At 43.5% G+C, this 22,530-nt stretch overlaps 2 protein-coding genes across 7 annotated transcripts in view; both read right to left on the reverse strand.

The window, feature by feature from the left end:
* Window positions 1-1,947, reverse strand: part of sltm (SAFB-like, transcription modulator) — a 28,079-nt gene extending 26,132 nt beyond the window's left edge. The window contains exon 1 of the mRNA XM_080767242.1: window positions 1,792-1,947. Within this exon, the coding sequence (XP_080623368.1) occupies window positions 1,792-1,926 (135 nt within the window). The 5' untranslated portion in view covers window positions 1,927-1,947. The remainder of the gene's footprint in view (window positions 1-1,791) is intronic.
* A 2,502-nt stretch (window positions 1,948-4,449) lies between these two features.
* Window positions 4,450-21,579, reverse strand: LOC308321658 (uncharacterized protein). 6 transcript variants are annotated; one of them, XM_080772686.1, is made up of 9 exons: window positions 21,465-21,579; window positions 18,542-18,652; window positions 16,750-16,921; window positions 15,709-15,786; window positions 13,800-13,910; window positions 10,729-10,828; window positions 9,646-9,801; window positions 9,316-9,520; window positions 4,450-8,196 (listed from the first exon to the last, which is right to left on the reverse strand). In XM_080772686.1, exons 2-9 carry the CDS (start codon window positions 18,649-18,651, stop codon window positions 6,639-6,641), a joined length of 2,490 nt encoding a protein of 829 aa, XP_080628812.1. In that variant the 5' UTR covers window position 18,652; window positions 21,465-21,579; the 3' UTR covers window positions 4,450-6,638. The 6 variants fall into 6 exon arrangements, with proteins under 6 accessions (XP_080628812.1, XP_080628811.1, XP_080628813.1 ...); XM_080772685.1 differs by having other exon boundaries at window positions 18,542-18,730; XM_080772687.1 differs by having other exon boundaries at window positions 13,800-13,901; window positions 18,542-18,739.
* Between the last annotated feature and the right edge of the window lie 951 nt (window positions 21,580-22,530).

A 22,530-nucleotide genomic window follows, 5' to 3' on the forward strand; every position in this document is an offset into this window, starting at 1 on the left:
CATTGGCAAAGCAAGTGTCAAAATGTAATAAAAACTGAAAATGGGCATCGCCGACCGCTGGCCAAGTGGTCCAGGCGCATGCCACATAATATACAGTAGGCTTTGGCCTGACAGAGCGTTGTGTGTTCGAGTCCCGTTCATGACAACCTTTGCTGCATGTTCTCTCCCTTCAATTCAAAGGAGCCAAAAGTATTTGTCAAAGTATTTGTATACTATGTGATGTGCAGTGACAATAACTTGAATCTAATCTAATCTTTATTAGCATGAGAAAACATACGTATGGATTGCCAAAGTAAAAGTGGAACAATCCCTCTTTCCTGTCATTCTTCACTTATACTATCAATAAAGGCAGAAAGCCAAAGATTTAAAAAAAAAAGTTGAAAATGTGGAAAGTATATACAGTTGGAGCATTTTGAATATGTCTATTGATTTCTTAAAACACACTATATATTTTTGGAAAGATGCCGATAACTAATAAAAACACACTCTATTATATAGACTCCTATATAGAGGTTTGATTTTAGTTCAATGTTTGTTAAACACCATTGACAATGAAGGGAAAATGTATGTCATCTTGTCCCTAACAAACATTACATGCCAAATGCCATTAACAATAAAGATAATTTAATGTTTGTTTTACATCACCATTGCATCACCTAATCAAAGAAACACGAGTTAGGCTTATTATCGCCCCTCACTTCATATGGCCGGCTGTGATTTTTTTAAATACTATTTCTAATAAAATGCATTTCATACTTTGAATACTGAAATGTTGCCTTATATAGGATATATAGGATGTTAATGGCAGGGACACATATGCTAATAACTCAAATTTCAAAAGTTGAATTTCAAACGTTTAGTCCGTTATTAGACACCTTTAAAAACACATTGGTGAAGACATTTCTTGGTATGGATTTAGTTCCCAGATTGGTCAAATAAAATGCCCTTACTACATGGGTATTGTCTGCAATGTTCACCACGGTTGCAAACTGCAGAGTATTTAAGGATTTGTTGTAAATAGGTTAATCCCAGGCCATACCCGATATCCCACCACCGCTAGAATGGCTGTCTGTCTACTCCAGACTCTAGGTACTACTTACTCCAGTCTAGTAAACAGCAGTCATCATGTTCCAAAACACTTGACAAAAACAACACACGTCGTACGACTGTGTCGCGTGCCAAAAAAAGAGCATCGAACCTTATAGCCTTTTAAATAATTAAAACAAAAAATGTAGATGAGGAGACACTGGGGGTTGGGGGGTGCTAGCCCTGGTCCAGTGCTTACAGCGAGAAGCAGTGGACCAGGGCTAGGGGGTGCCACTGCCAGCTTGCCACAACAAAATGCCATTTAGCCTCGACTCATGTATCGACTCATGTAGCCTCGACGCATGTAGATCTACAAGCCGGCAACGCGCTGTGAGCTTGTAGATCTGCTGTGTTCGGCACGCGACACCACCGTACGACGAAGGCCAGATGTAGGACTGGAGGAGCTTTTTAGCATTAGCATTTTCACCACCATGACAGGCCTGCAGACTTTCATTCACGGAAGGTTCATTTAAATGAAAAAAAAACAACTTGACATGCATGCATGGCATATGAAAAAATACATCGTATACAAACGTAATAATGTGGCTATTCGCTCACGAAGCGACACAATATTTAACCCACTGCAACAACAACAACCCTCCCCCAGCCAGCCAGCCGGTGCACCGACCGAAACCGAAGGCTAGTGTTTATTTTTATAAGATAGTATTTCTTTCCCCCCGCACACACAGTGATAGTTCTAAATACCTGCTTCAGTCTGGCAACGAGGAAGTTCTTTATGCCCGACGTGTCCAGGTTTCGACGCTTGAGCTCAGATTTGAGGTCTATAACTCGTAAATCTGCTATCTTCTTGCCCTCCGCGGAAATGGCCCCCGACGCCATTTTACCCTCCTGGTTGTTGTGTGTGCGTGTCTGCGTGAGTGAGTGTGCCTGTGTGGCGCGCGCGCGCTGATATCTATACTTTTTTTTCTTCGTTTCCTACTGGGTAGACGTGTAAACCGCATACCGCCACCCACTGGTTAAAATAAAACATACATAAATCCTGCTGTATGCTGCTACAATAATTCATACATTATGAATTAATAACCAGCTACTGACGTATATCTCCAGAATTGTGCTATGAAATGTAAATATCTGTGTGTAAATATCGTGCGATTCCCACAGCACAGCATAGGGACATTACATTATCCTCAGACATATTCATATATCTTGGTAAAGAGTGTATAAAATAACCAAAACTGAGTAGCCTACATTTCCATCTACTCCTGGAACCCACCTAACCCCTGCCCATTTTGATAGAGTACAGTACAGCATTCATTCAACATTTTACTATGTCATTAATATACCTTAGAGCTGTTGTGTGGAAATAATAAAAAGTCCCCCCATTCTGTGTTTCCTAGAACTGGAGGTATGAAAAAAATCCCCTTTAAAAATCCCCATAAAAAAATGCCCCTTTAATGTCAACGAAGTCCACATACCAACAACACCAGAGGGAGTTCAACAAACCATGTGCAACCCAGATTCGCCTCAAACAAGGGATTCAATAAATGTCGCTCCCATGCCACTAAAATAAAATGTGGAACGCCCTACCAACAGCCATTAAGACATGTGAATCACATAAAGAGCATACGGATGGGCCGGCTGCAATTCGAAACTGGCCCCCTGAGGCATTGAGGGAGATGGATAGTGACATAACAGGAACATTTATGGAACATGAATGCTCAATTAAATGCTAAAAGTAGGCAAATCATGAAGGCTAGGTGTCGGTGAAATTGGGCCTGAGGGTTTGGATTTTGGCATCCATAAGGACCTCTAATAATACAGATGTTGATGATCCCAGAACAAAAATGGTCCAAAGTGTGTTTTTTCAATTGTATTACCCGTATGCTATGAGACCTGCGAAATTGGTGGCTGGAGCACCGGCAAGACTGTCTTTCGGAGACTGTGGCTCATGCTCAAATGTAGAGATAGACCAAATATAGGCTATAGAGATACCATCTGATTCTAGACAACCTCAGGTATCCAATGGGACCAACCTTGTCATACAAGGGGTAATACATAATTGATTCAAGGTTTTACTACATTTTGGCAAGGTCAAAATTGCCATAGACATTTTCCAAAAGGTCCCTTTAGCTGTCACTTCAATATAATGTGAATAGAGCGCCGAAGTCCTGACGTCACTCGCTCATCCCCTCGATTCCCTCATGGAAGTAATTTCTCTATGGAGATTAACATGGGGTCATCTTAAAATCATTTCATATAAGCATTGTGGTCCAAAAATGTACAAGCTGCCTCTGCGATATTGTCGGGGAGGTGTCTGTCTGTGTATCGTTTGACAGTCAGTCACTCATATGATACAGTCTGTTTCTATTGATAGTAGTAATATCAGTGTTTTCTCTCAGTCAGGTGATTCTTCATATCCATATGAGTGAAACGGCCAGGATGACATTTTTCAAACACAGTTCTTATATGAAGGATATAGGGATATGGGGATTACAATGCAAATAAAAAGTACATGAACCCTCTACCGATATTGACGTCAGACTTACATGGATACAAGCCTTGCATGTACAGACATGCCAAATTTATGCCACTCTCATGCAGTTTGGGGAAAGAACCATACCGTTTTATACATTCAGTACAAATGTGTAATTTCCGCCTATTGTAAAAATGTGACCACTTTACTGGATCTATAGCTGTATGAGACTACTGTACTGTTTCTATAGATGTATGAAACCACTGTACTTTATCTATAGCTGCATGAGACCACTGTTCTGCATATACAGTAGAATGAGTAGATACCACTATACTGTATCTCCAGCTCAGTAGTAAGAGTGCAGTCCACCCTGGGAGGTCGGGTTTTTTGTGCCTGCTTGCTCAGGGGATAAATTGAATCCTGTCCTGTGTCTAGGTGAGACATGACCTTTGACATGATCTAAAAGTATCAATAGAAGAGCAGGGGACTAAATACAACCACCCCCAGTTGTATAAGTTTATATTGTATTAACATACTTTACCGAACAGAATTTTGATTTTATTCATAAAGAAAAAGTTACATAGTGCCGCTTTAACCTCTGCTTCTGGTCAGACTGAATATAATAAATACATACAATTTATTTTATTATAATATTATTTATTGTTTAAAATGTTAACCACATTAACCCTGGCGACCCTTGCCATTTTGGGCAAAATTTCTAGAAAAAGAAATAAGATGATCCAATCAAATGTGATAGAAATCCAATAAGAATGGTTTTGAATAACTGGGTGGGTCAAGCTGAGTCTGAATACTAACATGAAAGGAACCATTGTCTTGAATTGCTTTCAACACACAAATTGAACTTCTCATGAATTAACTATCTATCACTCCCTGTTAAAAAAAAACAACCAAATGTAACCCAGAACAGATAGATAGATAGATATCTTTATTATCCCGCGGGGGAATTTCAGTCACCCAGAGGCAATAGGTTTAATAGGTGGTACAAAGTCACCGATACAGAGTATGGAAAATACTGTCGTAGGCAGCAATACAATAGTAGTACCATGGACCCTTGGTACTTCCTTGGTTCCTTGAAGTACCAAGGAACAACGGTATACACATATACTAGTGGTCCCCAAAGTGAACCACGTTGTCCTTGAGGGAGTTCCAGGGGGTCCCCAGGGTTCCTTGAGGGAGTTCCAGGGGGTCCCCAGGGGTCATTGAGGGAGTTCTAGGGGGTCCCCAGCTAAATTATAGTTAGGAACCAAATGGACCCTTGTCGGTCTGTAACTCAGAGAGTGTACAAATGGAACCATATGGACCCGCTAGTTAAATTAACATTGATTTTAAAATATAAATTGGGGTTTCGGAGGTATAAATGCCATTAAATGGGGGTCCATTGCCTAATGCATGTCAAACTGGGGGTCCTTGAAATGTAATGGGTTGAGAATCACTGCTAGAGCCGTAAACATCTTCTCTTCTCTTATGGGGGTTCTTGGCATATATTTTCTAATGGGGGTCTAATTAGTGTCAATTTGGGGGTTCTCAACCTGGGGGTTGCGACCCCTTGGGGGGTCCCGAAATTATTTTAAAAAGAAAAAGAAAAAGAAGAAAACTTTTTCCCCCTTTTTTGTAACTAACGCAAGACCAGGCCAAAGCATTTTCGGGGGTCCCCAGCCAAAAACGTTGAGAACCCCTGACCTATACAAGGTCAGGAGTAGCTAACAACCTCCAGCCTGATGGTCTAATATCTCCCCAGAGTCATAGGTCATTAATTCCCTTTTGGCTTAGTGGTTAAGATGTTGGCTTTTCTCGCGAGAGACCCAGGTACGAATCTCAAATAAATTAAGTACTGGCGTCAACCGTGCAACAAGTGCAATATAAAAATGTCCAGAGTGCAATAAGTAGGCTACAATAACCAATACACAGCCACAACAGCTTGGTATGGTATGGGGCAGTATCTCTCTCTCTCACAGGCAAGACAGAACATGTCACCATTGATGGCAATCTCAATGCAGTGAGATATCGGGATGAGATTCTGAATTAAGCCAGTGGTGATGAATCCCTTATCTTCAGAATCCGGGACCTAACGCCATCCTCCAGGATGACAACGCTCGCCCCACAGAGCCAGGATCATCATCACAGAGTACCTCCAGAATTTGGCAGTACAGTACAGTACAGTACAGTACAGTACAGTACAGTAGAGGGACTCCCACATTCATTTCTCTACCGTTTCGGACACGGGGCAGCACGCCAGAACCGGCCAGGTCCTCTGGGTGCGTTCCTGGGGGTCTGGATATTCCGGGGACCCCCACATGGTAACTCTGTCATTTCTCTACCGTTTCGGACACGGGGCAGCATGCCGGAATAGGCCTGGCCCCCTGGGCGTGTTCCTGGGGGTCTGGATATTCCCGGGACCCCCACATGGTAACTCTGTCATTTCTCTACCGTTTCAGACACGAGGCAGCATGCCGGAACAGGCCTGGCCCCCTGGGCGCGTTCCTGGGGGTCTGGATGTTCCGGGGACCCCCACATGGTAACTCTGTCATTTCTCTACCGTTTCCGACGCGGGGCGGCTCGCCGGAATCGGGCCGACAAAGTCGTCTCAAAGTCTTCCCATGTATTATTATCATTTAAAGATTTGTTTTTGGCTTTTTGACTCAAACACGCAACGCGTTGTCAGGCCAACGCCTATATGTGGCATGCGCCTGGACCGCTAGGCCAGCGGCCACCCCAGACTTCCCATGTATGTCATCAACACAACAGTGGCAGTTCATGAAGAAATTAGGGATCTCTGTAATTGTTAGTGTGTCCCACTGGGTAGCAGTGGGTACCCCACTGGGTACCCCACTGGGTACTCTGTCAACAGGCACAACTGGTACAACAACGGGCGGGGCATGCAATGCCAGATTGCATTGTTCCAGACTTGCATCCATCACGACTACTAAGCCAGTGCCCATTTACAATAACCCATTGATTGTAATGTCTAACGGGTACTGCACGGGGTACTCCTCTAACAGATACAATGGGTAATGAATGCATCACACTCCCAACTTGCATCGTTCCCGAACTGGGAGACACACATTGTTCTCATAAGTAGTTACTGAAGACCTACAGTTCAAGGGTTGTAGGGGAAGACGTGACGCGACCTGTTATTATTGTTATTTACAAATTTGGGGTGGACGCTCTTCCTTGGCATACCCTGTTTGGGTAAACTATCAAATGCAGGGCTAGTAGACTGAGGAGGATCTGTAAACATGACCACAGGAGTATCAATCACATTGATGATTTGTGGAGGGAAGAACACTTGACTGCAATTTGCTCGAGTTATACCCGTTCCCTTTACCACCCGTTGTCCACTATCAGAGCCAAACAGGGCCAGTTTTGCAGTTGTGTCAACAAATGCAAAGCCGGATTCATCAGGTGTATCGTCTGGTGACAGTTTGTTATTAGAAGACTCATTCCTCAGATGGAAGCCTGTGGGATTCCGCTCAGCTCGTCCACGACTGTCTTCAACTTGTGACGTCGAGACGTCAGGCGTGTCAGTTTCATTATTAGAGAAGAGTTTTTCTGTTTCTTTTTCAGTAATGCTCGACCTATACGAGTGGCCAACTGCTGAGGTATTTGGCAGGGAAATGCTATTTGGCTCTCCATTGGAAACAAAGCGATGCGTCTCTTTGGAATTTTTAAGGTCAATTATTTCTCTGTCAGTGCACTGCTCAACCATTGACTCCACGCAATACTCTTCCAAGACAGACTGTATCTTGTCCTCAGGTGTATCGCTATCGGTATTGCTATTAATGGTCACTTCACATAATTCATTCACCACAGAGCCATTGGACAGCTTTTCTGACTTAACAGCAGACGTTTCACTTTTTGCTTGATAACGGCACACCTGTTTGAAGACGGCCATGGCCTTATCCGGAGGCAACACGTGTATCTTTAACGAGGAAAATGGGTCACTGGAGTCCGTCGTTTCTACAGAACAGCCGTTTTGAATAAAAACGTCTTCCTTCTCAGCGGTTTCACTCAAAGACGGAGGGAAGCCAAATTCTTTGTCAATCACATCCAACTGTTCATTGATATTCAGCCACGACGAGGTGTACGCCACCTCGGTGTGGACATAGTCGTGGTCGAGGATCTGGTAGGCGTCTTTCATTGTGCTCCAGGAACTAAGGACGTGTGAGAGAACGACGGTGTCGGACGTCACGTGTTTGATGCAGAATTCAGTAACCTCGTTCATGAAAGGATGGCCCATGTATCGCCTGACCTCCTCCTTCAACGCTGCAATGCTGCCTCCCCAGTAGAGCCTTACCAACGCGGCTACGATGTCAGTGGCTGGGAGAGCTTCAGATTGCATCAGGGCTTTGCTTTGATGTTCGATCCACGTCCTGAGTTCGTCGAATGTCCAATTCATTGTTCGAATCGAGGACAATGCTGTGACCTTAGAAAATGAATCTTCTGGCGTCCCGCTGTCATTTCCCCCAATTCGGCTGACGGACACTTGATTGGTGACTGCTCTCTCCTGCATCATTTGCGGAGGATTATTTGGATGCCCGGCCGACAGCTGCCCGGCGTCGTGCTGTGAGGTGTTACCAACTTGGGGGCGGTTGCTGACCACACGTACTTCCTTAGACTTCTTTCTAGCTTTGTGGTAGCTTGAAGGAGGACCACGTCTGAGGAGAGAAAGAGCTTTATGTTATAAATCAGAAGTTAGCCAACTTCCTCTTATTTATCGCACTGGAAAAGCACCTATAGGGCAAAGGGTCAGTATGCATTTTAACCCATTTAGACCCGAGGACGCACCTGTGTCACCTAATAGCTTTTAACCACTTTAAACATTATTATTTTAAACTTTTGCTGTTAAAAAAACCCAATCTATAAGCTCAAGATGGGCGTCCGCGGCCAAATAAAGATAATTATGTGGGTCTTTGATTACTGCATGTTTTTGTGAGGGTACCTACCCTAGGGGACACGGGGAGAACATGCAAACTCCACACAGAAGGGCCCTTTCGCCAACCCCACTTTGGGTATGAGCACTGATGACGCGGAGGAGGAGGGAGCACGCCCCCAATGCCCACAGCGTCCCCAACGGCATTCAAACCCATGACCTTCTAGCTGTGAGGCAACAGCACTACCAACTGTGCCACCGTGCCCCCTTTTTTGTGTGTGTTTAAATGAGCCCAGGCAACGCATACTTTAAGTGTGTCACGTTTTTAGTTTATAGAAAATGTTGCCGCATCTTTAGATAATAATTACAAATTAAAATGTAGGAAACGAAAAGTAAATGGACACACAAAATGGGTCCCGGGCCGGCCCAATATTTTGGAATCGACCGTCTACGTTGCGTGGTTGTGTACACATAGCTATCGTCTAGCGTCTAGTTTTGTTTTTGGCAGCAAATTTTGATTTTAGTTTTAGTCATGGTCTCTTGAATAGTTTTCATTTAGTTTTAGTCACATTTAGTCACCTGTTTGGAATGTTTTAGTGTTAGTCTAGTTTTAGTCGACTAAATATAAGATTTTGGTCGACTAAATCTACAGTTGATTTAGTCGAACAAAATGTATTTTGGCGGGCCTTGATGCCGTCATAATGACTGATTTTACACTTGCTGAAAATAGCTGATCTACAAGCCCACAACGAAGGTGTAGTATACAAAATAGTCATCATAGCTTAGTGTTTATTTAGTTTCCATTTAGTTTCTGTGAGTGGAAAAAGGTAGTCGGCGAACATTTTCCGTCTTAGTTTTAGTCAACAAAACCCCTGTTTGAAACCCTGTGCCGTTGCTCACTTACCCCACACCGACGGACTGTCCCACCTCCTGCCGCTGTGAGTGCTTCTTCTGCTTGGGCTTGCCCAGGCTCAGCTTCTTGGCCGCGGTTCCCTTGGTCCTCGTGGGCTTGTAGTCAGGATACTTCTCCATGAAGGCATTCCTGACTCTCATGTGCTCCTCCAACCAGGGCTGCTTCTCCTGGGCCGTCATGGATCTCCAGAGAGATCCTGGCAGGAAAAGACAAGAACTTTGACTTTGGGTTTGTTTAGGCTGTGTTGGGGTGGTTTATTGTGTTTCTTTAGGTGTATTGATGACTGTAGTCTGTAACAAGCCAAGAAGTTGGCTCTCTCACCCAGGATCTTTGTGTTCATAGAGTAGGAGTTCTCTTTCTTGCTCCTCTCGTTAGCGGACCACAACATGAAGGCATTCGCTGGCATCTTGATACTGTTTGTTCTCTGAGTTTTTCTGGACACTCTGGCCACCAGAGTGCCCTCCATGCCTTTACTTCCTACGGGAAACAGAGGACAAGACATTAGGACAAGACAGTGCCTTGCATGTTTTCCTCCTTTGCCAGCAGTGTGAGAGCGTGTGTGTGAATGGGTGAATCATTCACCCATTTGAATGTGAAATACATTGTAAGGCACAGTGAAGAAAGGCACTATATAATTGCAGTACTTTTAAAACAAAACTATATGTAGCCGGGGAGCCACAGGCCCAAAAGCTCAATGAATAGAGATTAACCCGAGATGTCATGAAATACTTTTTATTTGTGTTTTATCTATTCACTTGGTCATTCATTATTTTTGCGGATACGGACCCGCCACTAGAGGATGCTAGCCGACCTTATAAGCCAGGTCCTAGTGATGCACAGGCCGGCTTTATTTCATAACCCGCCCGTCCCGCCCCACCACGGGAGACGCGCTGTGAGCTTGTAGATCTGCTATAATTCTGTGTGTGCGCACTGTGCACCGTGCTCAAGAAAGATTTGGTGCAGATGTGCTCATTACGCTGATGACAGTCAGGTTTGGAAGTCGGAATCCAGGATAGCTGTCCTTGGTGGATCTTCTGCTATCCACATTTCTGATTGAATTTGTGCCTTTGTACCGCGCCGCTCCCGCCATGTAAAAGCTTCTGACGAAAGGTAAACAGTGTGTGCTTGTGCCAATGATACTAAAGTGTGTGTAGTGAGTGTGTGTGGGGGGAGGGCAAACTCTGACTCTTAAAGTGAACCCGTATGGTGGCATTGGGAACTTCATATCTCCAAAACTGGTGGGTCAAGCTGACCAACCAATATGTCAATTTGAAGCTATGATTCCCTGCTTTCATATGACAAAAAATCCAATAACAGTCCCTCAGTCAAATTTGGTCATATATGTCTAGAGTAGAGACAGGTTATCTTCACAGAACGTTCAGAGTATGTCCAGAGTTAGTGTACCGTCCAGGTCTTCTGGTCTGAGGACCGTTTTGGCAGCATCCTCTCCAAGCTTCTTCCCCAGGTACTGACTCATGGTCTCATCATCGTCTCCAAGCTTCTTCTATACAACACACAAAAAGTCAAGAGTCATTCACAGCATGTTACAATGGTAACCCATTCAGAACGGGAACCCCTTTTGGTGTTTTAAGCATTGTTATACTTTAACTATTGAAAAATAGCAGATCTCGAGTGAGCTTGTAAATCTGCTATTTTTGAAAAATAAAATGTGGCGCAAATCTTTGAATATATATTCTTTCAGAGAGAGAACATTTTTTAACATTTGTTTGGCCTCAGCTATGGACCACACAGAGCTAGCCTGGCCCCAGCTATGGACCATACAGAGCTAGCCTGGCCCCAGCTATGAAATGGACCACACAGAGCTAGCCTGGCCCCAGCTATGGACCATACAGAGCTAGCCTGGCCCCAGCTATGAAATGGACCACACAGAGCTAGCCTGGCCCCAGCTATGAAATGGACCACACAGAGCTAGCCTGGCCCTACCTATGGGCAGATAAATGGACCACACAGAGCTAGCCTGGCCCTACCTATGGGCAGATAAATGGACCACACAGAGCTAGCCTGGCCCCAGCTATGGACCATACAGAGCTAGCCTGGCCCCAGCTATGGACCACACAGAGCTAGCCTGGCCCCAGCTATGGACCATACAGAGCTAGCCTGGCCCCAGCTATGAAATGGACCACACAGAGCTAGCCTGGCCCCAGCTATGAAATGGACCACACAGAGCTAGCCTGGCCCTAGCTATGAAATGGACCACACAGAGCTAGCCTGGCCCCAGCTATGAAATGGACCACACAGAGCTAGCCTGGCCCTAGCTATGAAATGGACCACACAGAGCTAGCCTGGCCCTACCTATGGGCAGATAAATGGACCACACAGAGCTAGCCTGGCCCCAGCTATGGGCAGCTATCCACGCCCATTACAAAAACTCACACGAGTGTGAAGTGAGGGGCGCTAATATATTAAAGTCTAACTCATGTTGCTATGATTAGGTGATTTAATGGTGACAAAACAAACATTAAATTATCTTTATTGTTAATGGCATTTAATGTTTGTGTTATTACAAGATAAAGACGTATAAGACGTAAATTTCCCTTCATTGTCAATGGCGTTTTAGAAACAAACATTGAACTAAAAACAAACCTGTATATAGGAGGGGCTGGCGCCCCTCAAAAATATGTTCTGGTGTGAAACTAGTGAAACAAAATGAAAATTCATGCAGGCTAACACAGAGTCATCTTGGGTTGTTTTCGGTGTGTGTTCTGTGTGGTTTTGTCCACAAGTAATCTCACAAACCACTGGACTAAATCAAAACCATTTCTAAATATTGTTCCACATTATTTGTCGTGTGTTTATATTTTTTCACATTTTGTGAATTCATAATCTCAGACCACCATCCCACTATCAAGGAATTCTGTCTGTATCAATCAGCAATTGTTGATTGATGCAAACAAGAGTATATTTGTGGGGGGAAAACTCAAATTTTGTTATTCTGGAAATTCATCAGATCAGATTCAGATCATTAGATTATTAAAAAACGAAACAAAAACTGCATATTCACTTGTGACCCATACAAATTGTTGCCAAAAATTCATCTCGAGCCATTGTTTGCCGGTAAGCGACCTTCCCCCCGGTGTGTGCGCACACACGCACGCACACACTGATTAGAGAATATAAATATTATCTATGTTCATATACAATTGATTGGAGAATATAATACATTTGCCATCAGACCAGACTTTTTCTCCAGTGCTTTTTATCTTGTGCTTAAAAAATCTCCGAACAGCACGCACGCACGCACAAATCAATCAACATTTCAGAATAGTTTATAAAGAATTACAAACGTTTATAAGAGCTTATTACATGGCTTGGTTGAATGCTTGATTCTGATTGGTCAATCGCTGAATTCAGCGGTGAGTTATGTGTTGATAATGAATTCCGCTCTGCTCTATAACAGACCTCTGCCTAATCAAACCCTCTAACCATCAGCTGAGCGGCTTGCGCCCCGCTTGATTTACTGCTGTTTCCAACATGACAGCCATGAACACACACACACACACACACACACACACACACACACACTAGTGACACACAATGTAATTTACAGCTAAACATTGCTCTCAAAAATGTTTTTGAAAACATTTGAGCGAGAAATAGACGAAGCAGTACCCGGCAATGGATTATATTGGATCAACTCACTTCCTTCATTTCCGACAGTGCTGCAGCCAGACGCAGCCAGCGCGAACTTATGGAATACTTTTTTGGGTACATTTTAGGGTTATCTCCCGACAATGACCACCTAGCCACATATTATCCCTTTTAATTATTTCGTATTGTTCAGGAGGTTTTCAGAAGTTACTTCAAGAGACAAATAAGTAAAAGATATAAATATTGATAGCTTTACTGTTTCTTTAATGATTTTGAAGAGGAGAGATTATATCATTTAAAAAATATATATTTTGTTCTCTTTAAAAACTGTTTTAAACAAAACAATTGTATTTTATATTAATGTCAGATTTCTTTAAAGATTTTTTTGTTGTTTTAGTATTTCATTTCAACTTGCGCATTGCACAGTGTGCAAGCAGAGCGCGCAAGTTGAAACGTGACAGTGCAGTTCTAGTTTATTTATTAGCAGTTTGCCAAAACAAAATGATAAGGTAGGAATGCAGGGAGGTCAGGGGGCAGGTCACAGCATGGCCCCTTTGTTTAGACATCACTGTGATTTACAGCCCCCCCACCCAACACAGTCACACACACACGTCAGTTGGTCAGGTTAGACTCTGCTCGCTTCTCGCCCTCAGGGCGTCTTACTGATATAGTAGTATTGTACGTCCTTTTATAAATCTCCGTCCTGAGCACTGGGCTTTACTATTTGATAGGACGGAGAACTCCGTTTATTTTTCAGGGTGTTAACTGTACCTCTATTGTATAACTGTACTCTGCACTTTTTGCAAACTGTTGATAAAGTGATCAATCAATCAATTAAATCTGTGACATATTTAATTTGTGCTTACCTGTGTGACATGGCTTTCGTGGTCCTCACTGACCACATCCACCATATGTTTCTTTTTGGCAGGAGCTGCATCTGTGTCAGATGTTGAAGTAGTCTTGCGGCTCTTGCGGCACTAAAACAAACAAAATACACAGATTAAACAATGTGTACCTTCCAACATACAATAATGTAAATGTAAGATACACAAATTGTCATGCAAATCCCTCAAACAACTTATAGCATGGTCCAGGATAACGCAATTTATTGATATGGTACGTTTCATTTAAAAGAACCACTTCACCACTTTTCAACCTATCTTCATATAATTGGTCCTCACTAATGTTCATGATGATAAAATACCACCATTGTTCTACTACTCGGTCTGTGTCTCATAGGAGGGCTGTGGGCAGTTGAGAAGGGGCGCGTACGCTTTTCCGACCACTCATTGGTCCGACATGTGGAAAACGACCGGATTAAGGTTGGCGAACATGGGTTAAGGTTGGCGATCGGATTAAGGTTGGCGAACATGGGTTAAGGTTGGCGATCGGATTAAGGTTGGCGAACATGCACTAAGGTTGGCGACCGGATTAAGGTTGGTGAACATGCGTTAAGGTTAGCGAACATGCGTCAATGTTGGCGAACATGCGTTAAGGTTTGCGACCATATTAAGGTTGGCGAACATGCGTTAAAGTTGGAGAACATGCGTTAAGGTTGGCAGCCGGATTAAGGTTGGTGAACATGTGTTAAGGTTGGCGAACATGCGCTGCTCCGTGGTTGCGGTTATGGTTAGGTTAGGGTTTGAGGTAGGTTGTCGTTGTCGGACCAATGACTGGTCGGAAACCTGTCCAGTGACATTATGGTTAGGCAGGAGACACCAAAATTATGGTTTGGGTCACAGCTGAAAAAGTTTGGTAACCCCTGCAGTACAATTTACAATTTCGGCATTTAGCAGACGCTCTTAATCCAGAGCGATGTACAGTAAGCAAGAACAAAAACATGGTAATACCACAAATATATAAAAATAGTCATCCTGAATCACATATAATATCTATATAATGAAACTATGCGTATACACTATAGAGTGCTATGTCTACATGAAATGCTAACTCTAAGTTACATAAATTGATACTTTGCATACGCCTGTAAGGTCGTCGAGGCTAGGGAAAGTGCTACGGGCTAAAATGGAGTCTGAAGAGGTGGGTTTTCAGACTACGGCGGAATATTGGGAGTGAGGCTGCAGTTCTGATTGCAATGGGAAGTGCATTCCATAGTTTTGGAGCCAGAAGGGAGAAAGGTTTGGGACGTGTGGAGCGCTGTCCCGTCGTTTTTAGTGAAGGTACTTCCAGCTTCCCTGCGTTGGATGATCTGAACGTGCGGGAGGGTTTGTAGGGTCCGATCAGACTTGCAAGATATGGGGGAGCCATACATTTGTTTGCTTTGAAGGCCAGCATCAGAGTTTTGTACTCTGTGCGGGCGGCGACCGGGAGGCAATGGAGGGAGCGGAGAAGGGGGGGAGACATGTGAGAATTTAGGCTGGTTGAAGGTGAGAAGTTCGGTCACACGAGAGAGACTCTGAGTAGAACCGCTGCTCCTTCGCCTGGAAAGGAGCCAGCTGAGGTGGTTCGGGCATCTGGTTAGGATGCCTCTCGGGCGCCTCCCTAGGGAGGTCCTCGACGCACGTCCGACTGGGAGGAGACCCCGGGGCAGACCAAAGCGCAGTTGGAGGAAACACATCGACTCACTGGCCTTGGAAAGTCTCGGAATCCCCCAGGAGGAAGTCACTAATGTTGCTCTGGAGAGGGAAGTCTGGAGTACTCTGGTGGAGCTGTTGCCCCCGCGACCCGACTACGGATAAGCGGTTGAAGATGGATGGCTGGAAAACCAGGCGAGCTGTGGCATTTTGGATCAATTAGAAGTAGAAGATGACTGACCTCAGAGACCGGCCTCCAAATTCCTTGTGCCTTTTTCAGCTTGAGAGCTAAAAGAGAACATTGGCGTCTCCCCGGGACCTAGTCGTGCAAAGGTCATATAGGTTATTGTGGGCCAGCAATGAATGTTCGAATGGAATGAGGATGGAATATGAACAATCGGACAGATCTGTGATGATCACATGACTATATGGATACGGTGTGTACCGATTAACGTGAGACAAAATCCTTAGGAGTAATATATATATTTCTTTCTTTGTGCGAAAATCGGAGGAAGTAAACACCTGAAATCTTCCTTAAACCAAATATTTTTTATATATGAAGATAGTCGATCCCGGTTGGAGCCACTAGAGGCGAAATGGTACACAAATCCTACAAATGGTCTCCTATGTGGGCATGCTTTGCTTTAAAAACAAAATGTAAAAATAATAAAGGGACCCATACAAATGTGTGGGTCCAGTGTTTGGGGACCGTTCTTTTTAAGCAGAACACTGTTCTCCCTTCTTCGTGTTCCTGCATCCTCCTCCTCTACTCCTCTGCCATGTGTATTAACCACATGTTATTGTGTATTAACCTTATGCCTTTATGCCTTATGCTCAATATTTAAATGTTTGTTTCTGTGGAATACATTTTTCTGTGGAGTGTATGCTAATCTGAATATTCATTTACCCCCTTGAAGGGTCCAATGTTAATGCGATAACTCTGTATCTCATGCTCTGCGGGGTGGTTGGTTGTATTGCAGTATTTATTATTATTATTATTATCACAAACACATGAGCATAGCCACACCGCCGAATTGAACACAGTAGCGTTGACAAGTGTTAATTGTTCATCCTAAACTGAGGTGTGAGGATAGGTTTAGGTATTTTTACTGAGGTTCGGTTAGGTTTAGGTTTAGGCATAGTTTTACTGAGGTTAGGTTTAGTTTAGGCTGTCAATCACAGCGCGCCCTTGCACAACCCGGAAAAGGTTTTGGAACGTGTCTAAACTGAAACTCATTAGCTAATGTTAGCACACCAGAACAAGCATGCTAGCTATAGCTACCTTTGCGATGACCTTGGCTATGGCGGCGGCTCGGTTCCGTTGCTGCTGCGTGGGGTCGTTGGACCGCCGGGCGCCCATGTGTCCTGAGCTGAAGTTAAAGTGTGCCAGGTCCACGCCGTCGCCCAGGTAAGGCAACATTTCAATCTTGCTCCTGCACTTCTTCCCCGACGGACTGCATGGACAGACAGACAGACAGACAATGAATAAACAAATCTACCAATAGATTCATCAATAAATAAATAAACAAATGTAGCAATAAAATAATTAAAAAAAAAGTTGTATAAAGTGATCGTATTTTATTTCACCAGAAAAATACATTTTGTAACCACGATCATCAGTTAATTATGGGCCGTGAATAAAGCTTCTTTCTTTTTTTTTTCACCAAAAAACGCAATCTGGGAAAAATAATCTGAGCATTTTAGTAAATCCATTTACATTGAGGCAGAGTTTTCACTTCCGGTTCATTTCCGTTTTTCTCACAACCTAGAGCCATTCATATGTCGGCGAAGTGCACAATCTAACTTACCTTAAATGACAAGTACTCGTCCATGGCAGTCAACCGTTGGATTTGAAATGTGTTAAAACACTTTAATTGCCCAGGGTTATTTAATCCATTAAATTATAGCGCCCAGTCGATTTATAAACACGGAGCACTTTGACCGACGGACCAGATGTTGTTCCGGATGTGGCTGTAGCAGCTAGATGTAGCCACACCACTCTGGAGGCGATCGACAACAACAGGAGGTAAGAATAAATCTATCGCGACTAGCGACTGGACCGCGGAGGGCCGTCTAACACAGGATCTTTATTATAATTAGACGGGATGATTTAGATCGCGAGTTATTAACGTTTTAAGATTTTCGTTGTCGTCGGCTAAACAGGGGAGGAACATTTTCGATGACGTCTCACTGTTGCGTAACATCGAGGATTGCACAACAGGCGCTCCCAGGCTGTGGAGCGATGCGATCCGTTTTCATATCAATAAACTTCGTCTTTTGGATCAAACTTCGTCTTGGGCGTCGGGCGTTACTAATAGAAAGGACAAAGAACTTCGTCCTGGGCGATGGGGATGTTAATACCAAGAAAGTGCAGCACATCACTCCAGTTCTTAAATCCTAAGCTTTGAATGACTTTGTCTGACAAAAAGAATGTCTGATATTGTGCGATATAGTGAACCATACAGACTTCTCAGGTCATCTGGGAAATGTCTGCTTTCCATCCCCAAAACCAAAATTACACATGGGGAAGCTGCAGTTTCACCACATTGAGTTTCCTTTTTGATGTTGCGAGTATAGCACAATATTGCCTTGTTGAAATGTGCTATACATATAAAACGGCCTTGCCTATTCAAGCTGGCTCCACTTTTGAAACTCTGTCTTTCAAATATGTATTATCGCTGGAGCACTCCAGTGTTGATATGCCCATGTCTGAATGGATCCATTAATGTTGCTATTGAGCGGAAATCTCATATGCCAATTCAAAATTTAAAATAAATCACACCCGTGTGAACTGAGTGGTGCAACTCTGTGTGGGAGTCCCTCAGTCCCCGGACTTTCAGACCCACAAGAACGCACCCAGGGTGCCGGCCTAGGTCCGGCGAGCCGCCCCGCGTCCGAAACGGTTAAGAAATGACAGCGTTACCAGGGGGTCCCTGTACTGTACTGTACTGTACTGTACCAAAAACATTTAAAATATGGAGAAAGACGTATTTCTGCTCCACGGCAAAGAATTAGTCACACGGTTTGAACTTTTAACAGTGTGTATGTGTGGACTGTGGCATGTTGCAGTATACCTGTAATAGTAGACATCACGATGTCCAGCACTGGCTCCATTCTGCCGGATGACTACTTCCCTCTTCCAGCCTGGCGGCAGCACGGGACAGAGACTTGCTTCACTCGTCATTCTTTTGAGTCAGGATGGAAGAATACCAGGAATATGAATGAATCCAAGTCATTCCCAATCCCATCTAGCAAGAGTCCAGCTGTGTTGTCTGAGCGAGGCAGATAAGAAAGTAAAGAAGATTTTTATTTTATTTTTATTTAACCTTTATTTAACCAGTAAAAACACATTGAGACCGAGTCTCTTTGCAAGTGGGAACTGGCCAAGAGGCAGAAACAGCCAAATAATACGTCCATGACATACAGTACAGTCCCTCAAGAAACCTATATAAGTATACAACAAATCTCCAACAATGGTACACTAACAGTGACCGGGCGCAAGAAATTGTGCACAGAGCACATGCACATTTTATATATATATATGGGCCTATGCCAAGGCTAGTAGTACATATCCGAACACGTGCAGGTGTTGGACTGTACATTTAAGATGATCCTTTTGAAACTTCTCAAAGGAACTTTCAAGGCCAATAGCCTGAACTGAAGGTCATTCCACGACCAGGGGCCAAAGAAAGCAAGACACTTTTTATAATAAATGGATAAATGCAAAATTCTAAATCTTTTGAATTGATCTGCAGACTGGTACCAGTCGAAGTCAACTTTGGCGAACTAGCCACACTTGTGGCGGCAGACCTGAAGTACTGTAGGTTAACCCATTTAGAGCACATATTACACCGATTTTAAAGGTAGATAGGTTGCCTATACATTCTAGAATAGATTTAAAAATTATTTGACTTGTTTTTAAAACATACAATATATCGTTACATGCCTACAATGCATCGGGTCGGTGGTGGCTCAGGGGTAGAGTGGCTGGATGGTAACCGCAAGGTTGCCAGTTCGAAACCGGGCTATTTCTGGAAAGTTTTGAAAATATGGCGCAAATCTTTGAATATATATATTCTTTCAGAGTGAATGTTGGTAGTGTCAACCCCTCGCACCATGGTTCCAAATATTTAGTGAGACTGGTGAAGTCAAAGGAAGACGACACCCTGACTCCAGGGAGAGTAGATGATTCCACACCATTGCTTCACTGAGGAACTTCCGGAGATTTTGCAGGCAAGATTTGCACAACACTTTGCAGGACCCATGCTGCCCAGTGCCCACACACACCGGCCAGTAAATGTTCGACGGCCCGATACGTTCTCCCGGTGGGGGGCTCCTCACTGGCAGGTGAGTCAGAATACAACAACAGTGACAACACATAGTTAATTGGCATAATGACTCAATGTTATTGGGGGGGGGGGGGGGTATAAAGGGTATGCGCATGCTTAAAGTGAATGGCACATTGATTGGCAAAACGAGTGGCAAAGCAACAGGTAAAGTGAGTTTAACATTGTTTATGTTATTTAATGCAATCAGATAGGACTTTTCTGATTGGATGCATGGGCTGTCAAGGCCAGAAATTAGTTTTTTGCCACTCAGTAGGCATTCCTGCATAACTTCCGGGTTTGATGATGATGTCACGCACATACCCTCTATAGGAACGGAAGGGGGTGTGTCTGATCAAATTAATATCAAAATCTAAAGTAAACACTGAAACATGCAACTTCAAAACTGTCCCCAAAACATGTTTGAATGTGAAATATCCCTTCAACCACTTAGACCCTGTACTTTGTTTACCAATAAAGTCCTCCAGAGGTCTGCATTTGGTCACCCTCCTTTTCCCCTAAATCAAAGACAAGACTTGTCTTTGATGTTGACATGTCAACAACCCAACGCATTGTGACCAGAGCTAATCATCAGCTATCCTTGCTCGCCCCAGAATGCTTCATGCTCATGATGGGTTTTTGTTCTTAACCCTAGACTTAGAAAACTAGGTTGCTCTGTAGGCCTAATACCTTGAGTCTTGCCCCCCCCCCCCTCATCTACACCAAATCTGATCTGCAAGCTCACAACAACACTACACTTTCCCCCCCTTTTAATAACATCTTAGACAACAACCCCTGTGGCATGTTTACACAACATACAGTACGTATTACGTATACTTTCAGAATTCCCATATGCGTTTTGAAATAGCCCTATTATTATTAGTCCTGGACATCTTGTCATGGTGTTTTGGGTGAAAACAAGTTGTCTTTCCGTTGGTTCTACAGAGATATAGTTGCACTATATTTTGATGAATTGAACCAGTGGACCCTGTTGTAAACAAGTGTAATGCTTAATTGGATCGTCCACTCACAGTTAACAGTCTTTATATTGAGTTTGTGCTTGAAATGTACTGTAATTCTGCAAACTGTTAATAAATATTTCAATCAATCACTCGCACAACAATGTGCAACTCTGTTCTCATCTAAAGTTTAAGTCCACTCATTAACTTATAGTGACAGTTCACATGTAGCCATGATAGTTCACATGATGCTCGTATGTCAGTCATGATCTGACAGGCTGACAGTTTGGAAATCTGTTGCAGATATGAGGTTACAAAAGGAGCTAACAAACAGACAGTCATGTTTCTTGTCTATTTTCAACTGGCGGTACGACCTTGTGTGCTAGCTGGATAATCATGGTCATGTTTCAGGGCTAAGCTAATTCCAAATCAGATTCATACCACGGCTCTAGTTTTCTTAGTTTTACAGCTTGGGCGGTAGGCCTATTTATAAGCATGTCCAGGCAGCAGGCAGGGGTTTTAAGTGCAGGAAAGTTTTATTTACCAGGAAAGTTTTTTTTGTTTTGTTTAGAAATCTTCTGACGATCGATCAAGGGCTGATCTAGGCTGTACGGCAAAACGTTTCAGTCCACGTTGGACATTAGGCTACGTTTCCGTTTTTAAAATGCTGTGGTGTGCATGTCGCAAATGTGCGACATTTTATAATAACATACCTTAATCTTCTTGTCACGCATGGTTTACTTGAGAATCCCGCCGTTTATATATAGGCTAGTTCTGTTTATCCACGCTTACGTCCTGTGGCGGGTCTTCATTCAGATCAGAAATTTTTTTCAGATTTTTTTTTTAGAAAACACACACAACGTGCACTGAACAAAGAGCGGCGCTGCCGCGCTGCTGCTGCTGCTGTGGGCCACTGGTCCGCCCACTTTCTCCCTTTCCCCTTCCCCCGACCCCAATACATTCCATTAGGAAGGCGTCATGTCAGGGGCAGGGCGAACTGTAATTTATTTTTGACCTCATCCTCTGGTTCTGACTGGCATATGGATCCTTCACTGGAACGGTGGAACCTAGTACACATCATATTATAAGTTGTCCCGGTTGGTTGAAACCGTTGTAGGTCCAAAACCGTTACTTTTTGGGGAAATAAAAAAGGAACAACAGCGTCCTCTGCTGTTTGTTTGCGTCACCAGGCTTCTCACCAAATTCTTGTGTGAAACAACAGCCTAGTCCAGTGGTTCCCAAAGTGGGGTCCGGGGACCCCCAGAAGTCCCCGAGGGAGTTCCAGGTGGTCCCCAACTAAATTATAGTTAGGAACCAAATGGACCCTTATGGGTCTGTAACTCTGAGAGTGTACAAATGGAACCAAATGGACCCTCACAGGTCCATTTGGTTCCATTTGTATACACTCTCAGAGTTAAATTAACATTGATTTGACACTATAAATTGGGGTCCCAGAGATAGAAATGCCATTAAATGGGGGTCTGTAGACTAATATGCATCTAATCTCAGGTCTCTGGCATATCTAATTAGTGTCAATTTGGGGGACCTTGACGTGAAAAGGTTTGGGAACCACTGCAGGACTAGTAGCATGCCAAAGTTTGTGCTATTGCCATAGAGAATGCATTGGGCATTTAAGTTAAATAACTCAGAAACTACAAAACATTTCAAAGTAAAACGTTCCAGCATGTGTCTCCACAGTAAGCTGAATAATAAAAAGTGTGAATGGAGTTTCTAGGTGAAAGTGATTTTTTGACGTGCCAAAATCTGCCATTGAGCCCC

This window comes from Protomyctophum bolini (assembly GCF_963924005.1).
Source record: "Protomyctophum bolini genome assembly, chromosome: 1".
Lineage (NCBI taxonomy): Eukaryota > Metazoa > Chordata > Actinopteri > Myctophiformes > Myctophidae > Protomyctophum > Protomyctophum bolini.

Coding starts and splice junctions, on each gene's coding strand:
- LOC308321658 (XM_080772686.1), bottom strand. CDS start 18,651: ATGACGAGTGAAGCAAGTCTCTGTCCCGTGCTGCCGCCAGGCTGGAAG. Junction 10,829..13,799: donor ACGAAAGCCATGTCACACAG/GTAAGCACAAAT, acceptor TGTGTTGTATAG/AAGAAGCTTGGAGACGATGA. Junction 8,197..9,315: donor GGACAGTCCGTCGGTGTGGG/GTAAGTGAGCAA, acceptor TTCTCTCCTCAG/ACGTGGTCCTCCTTCAAGCT.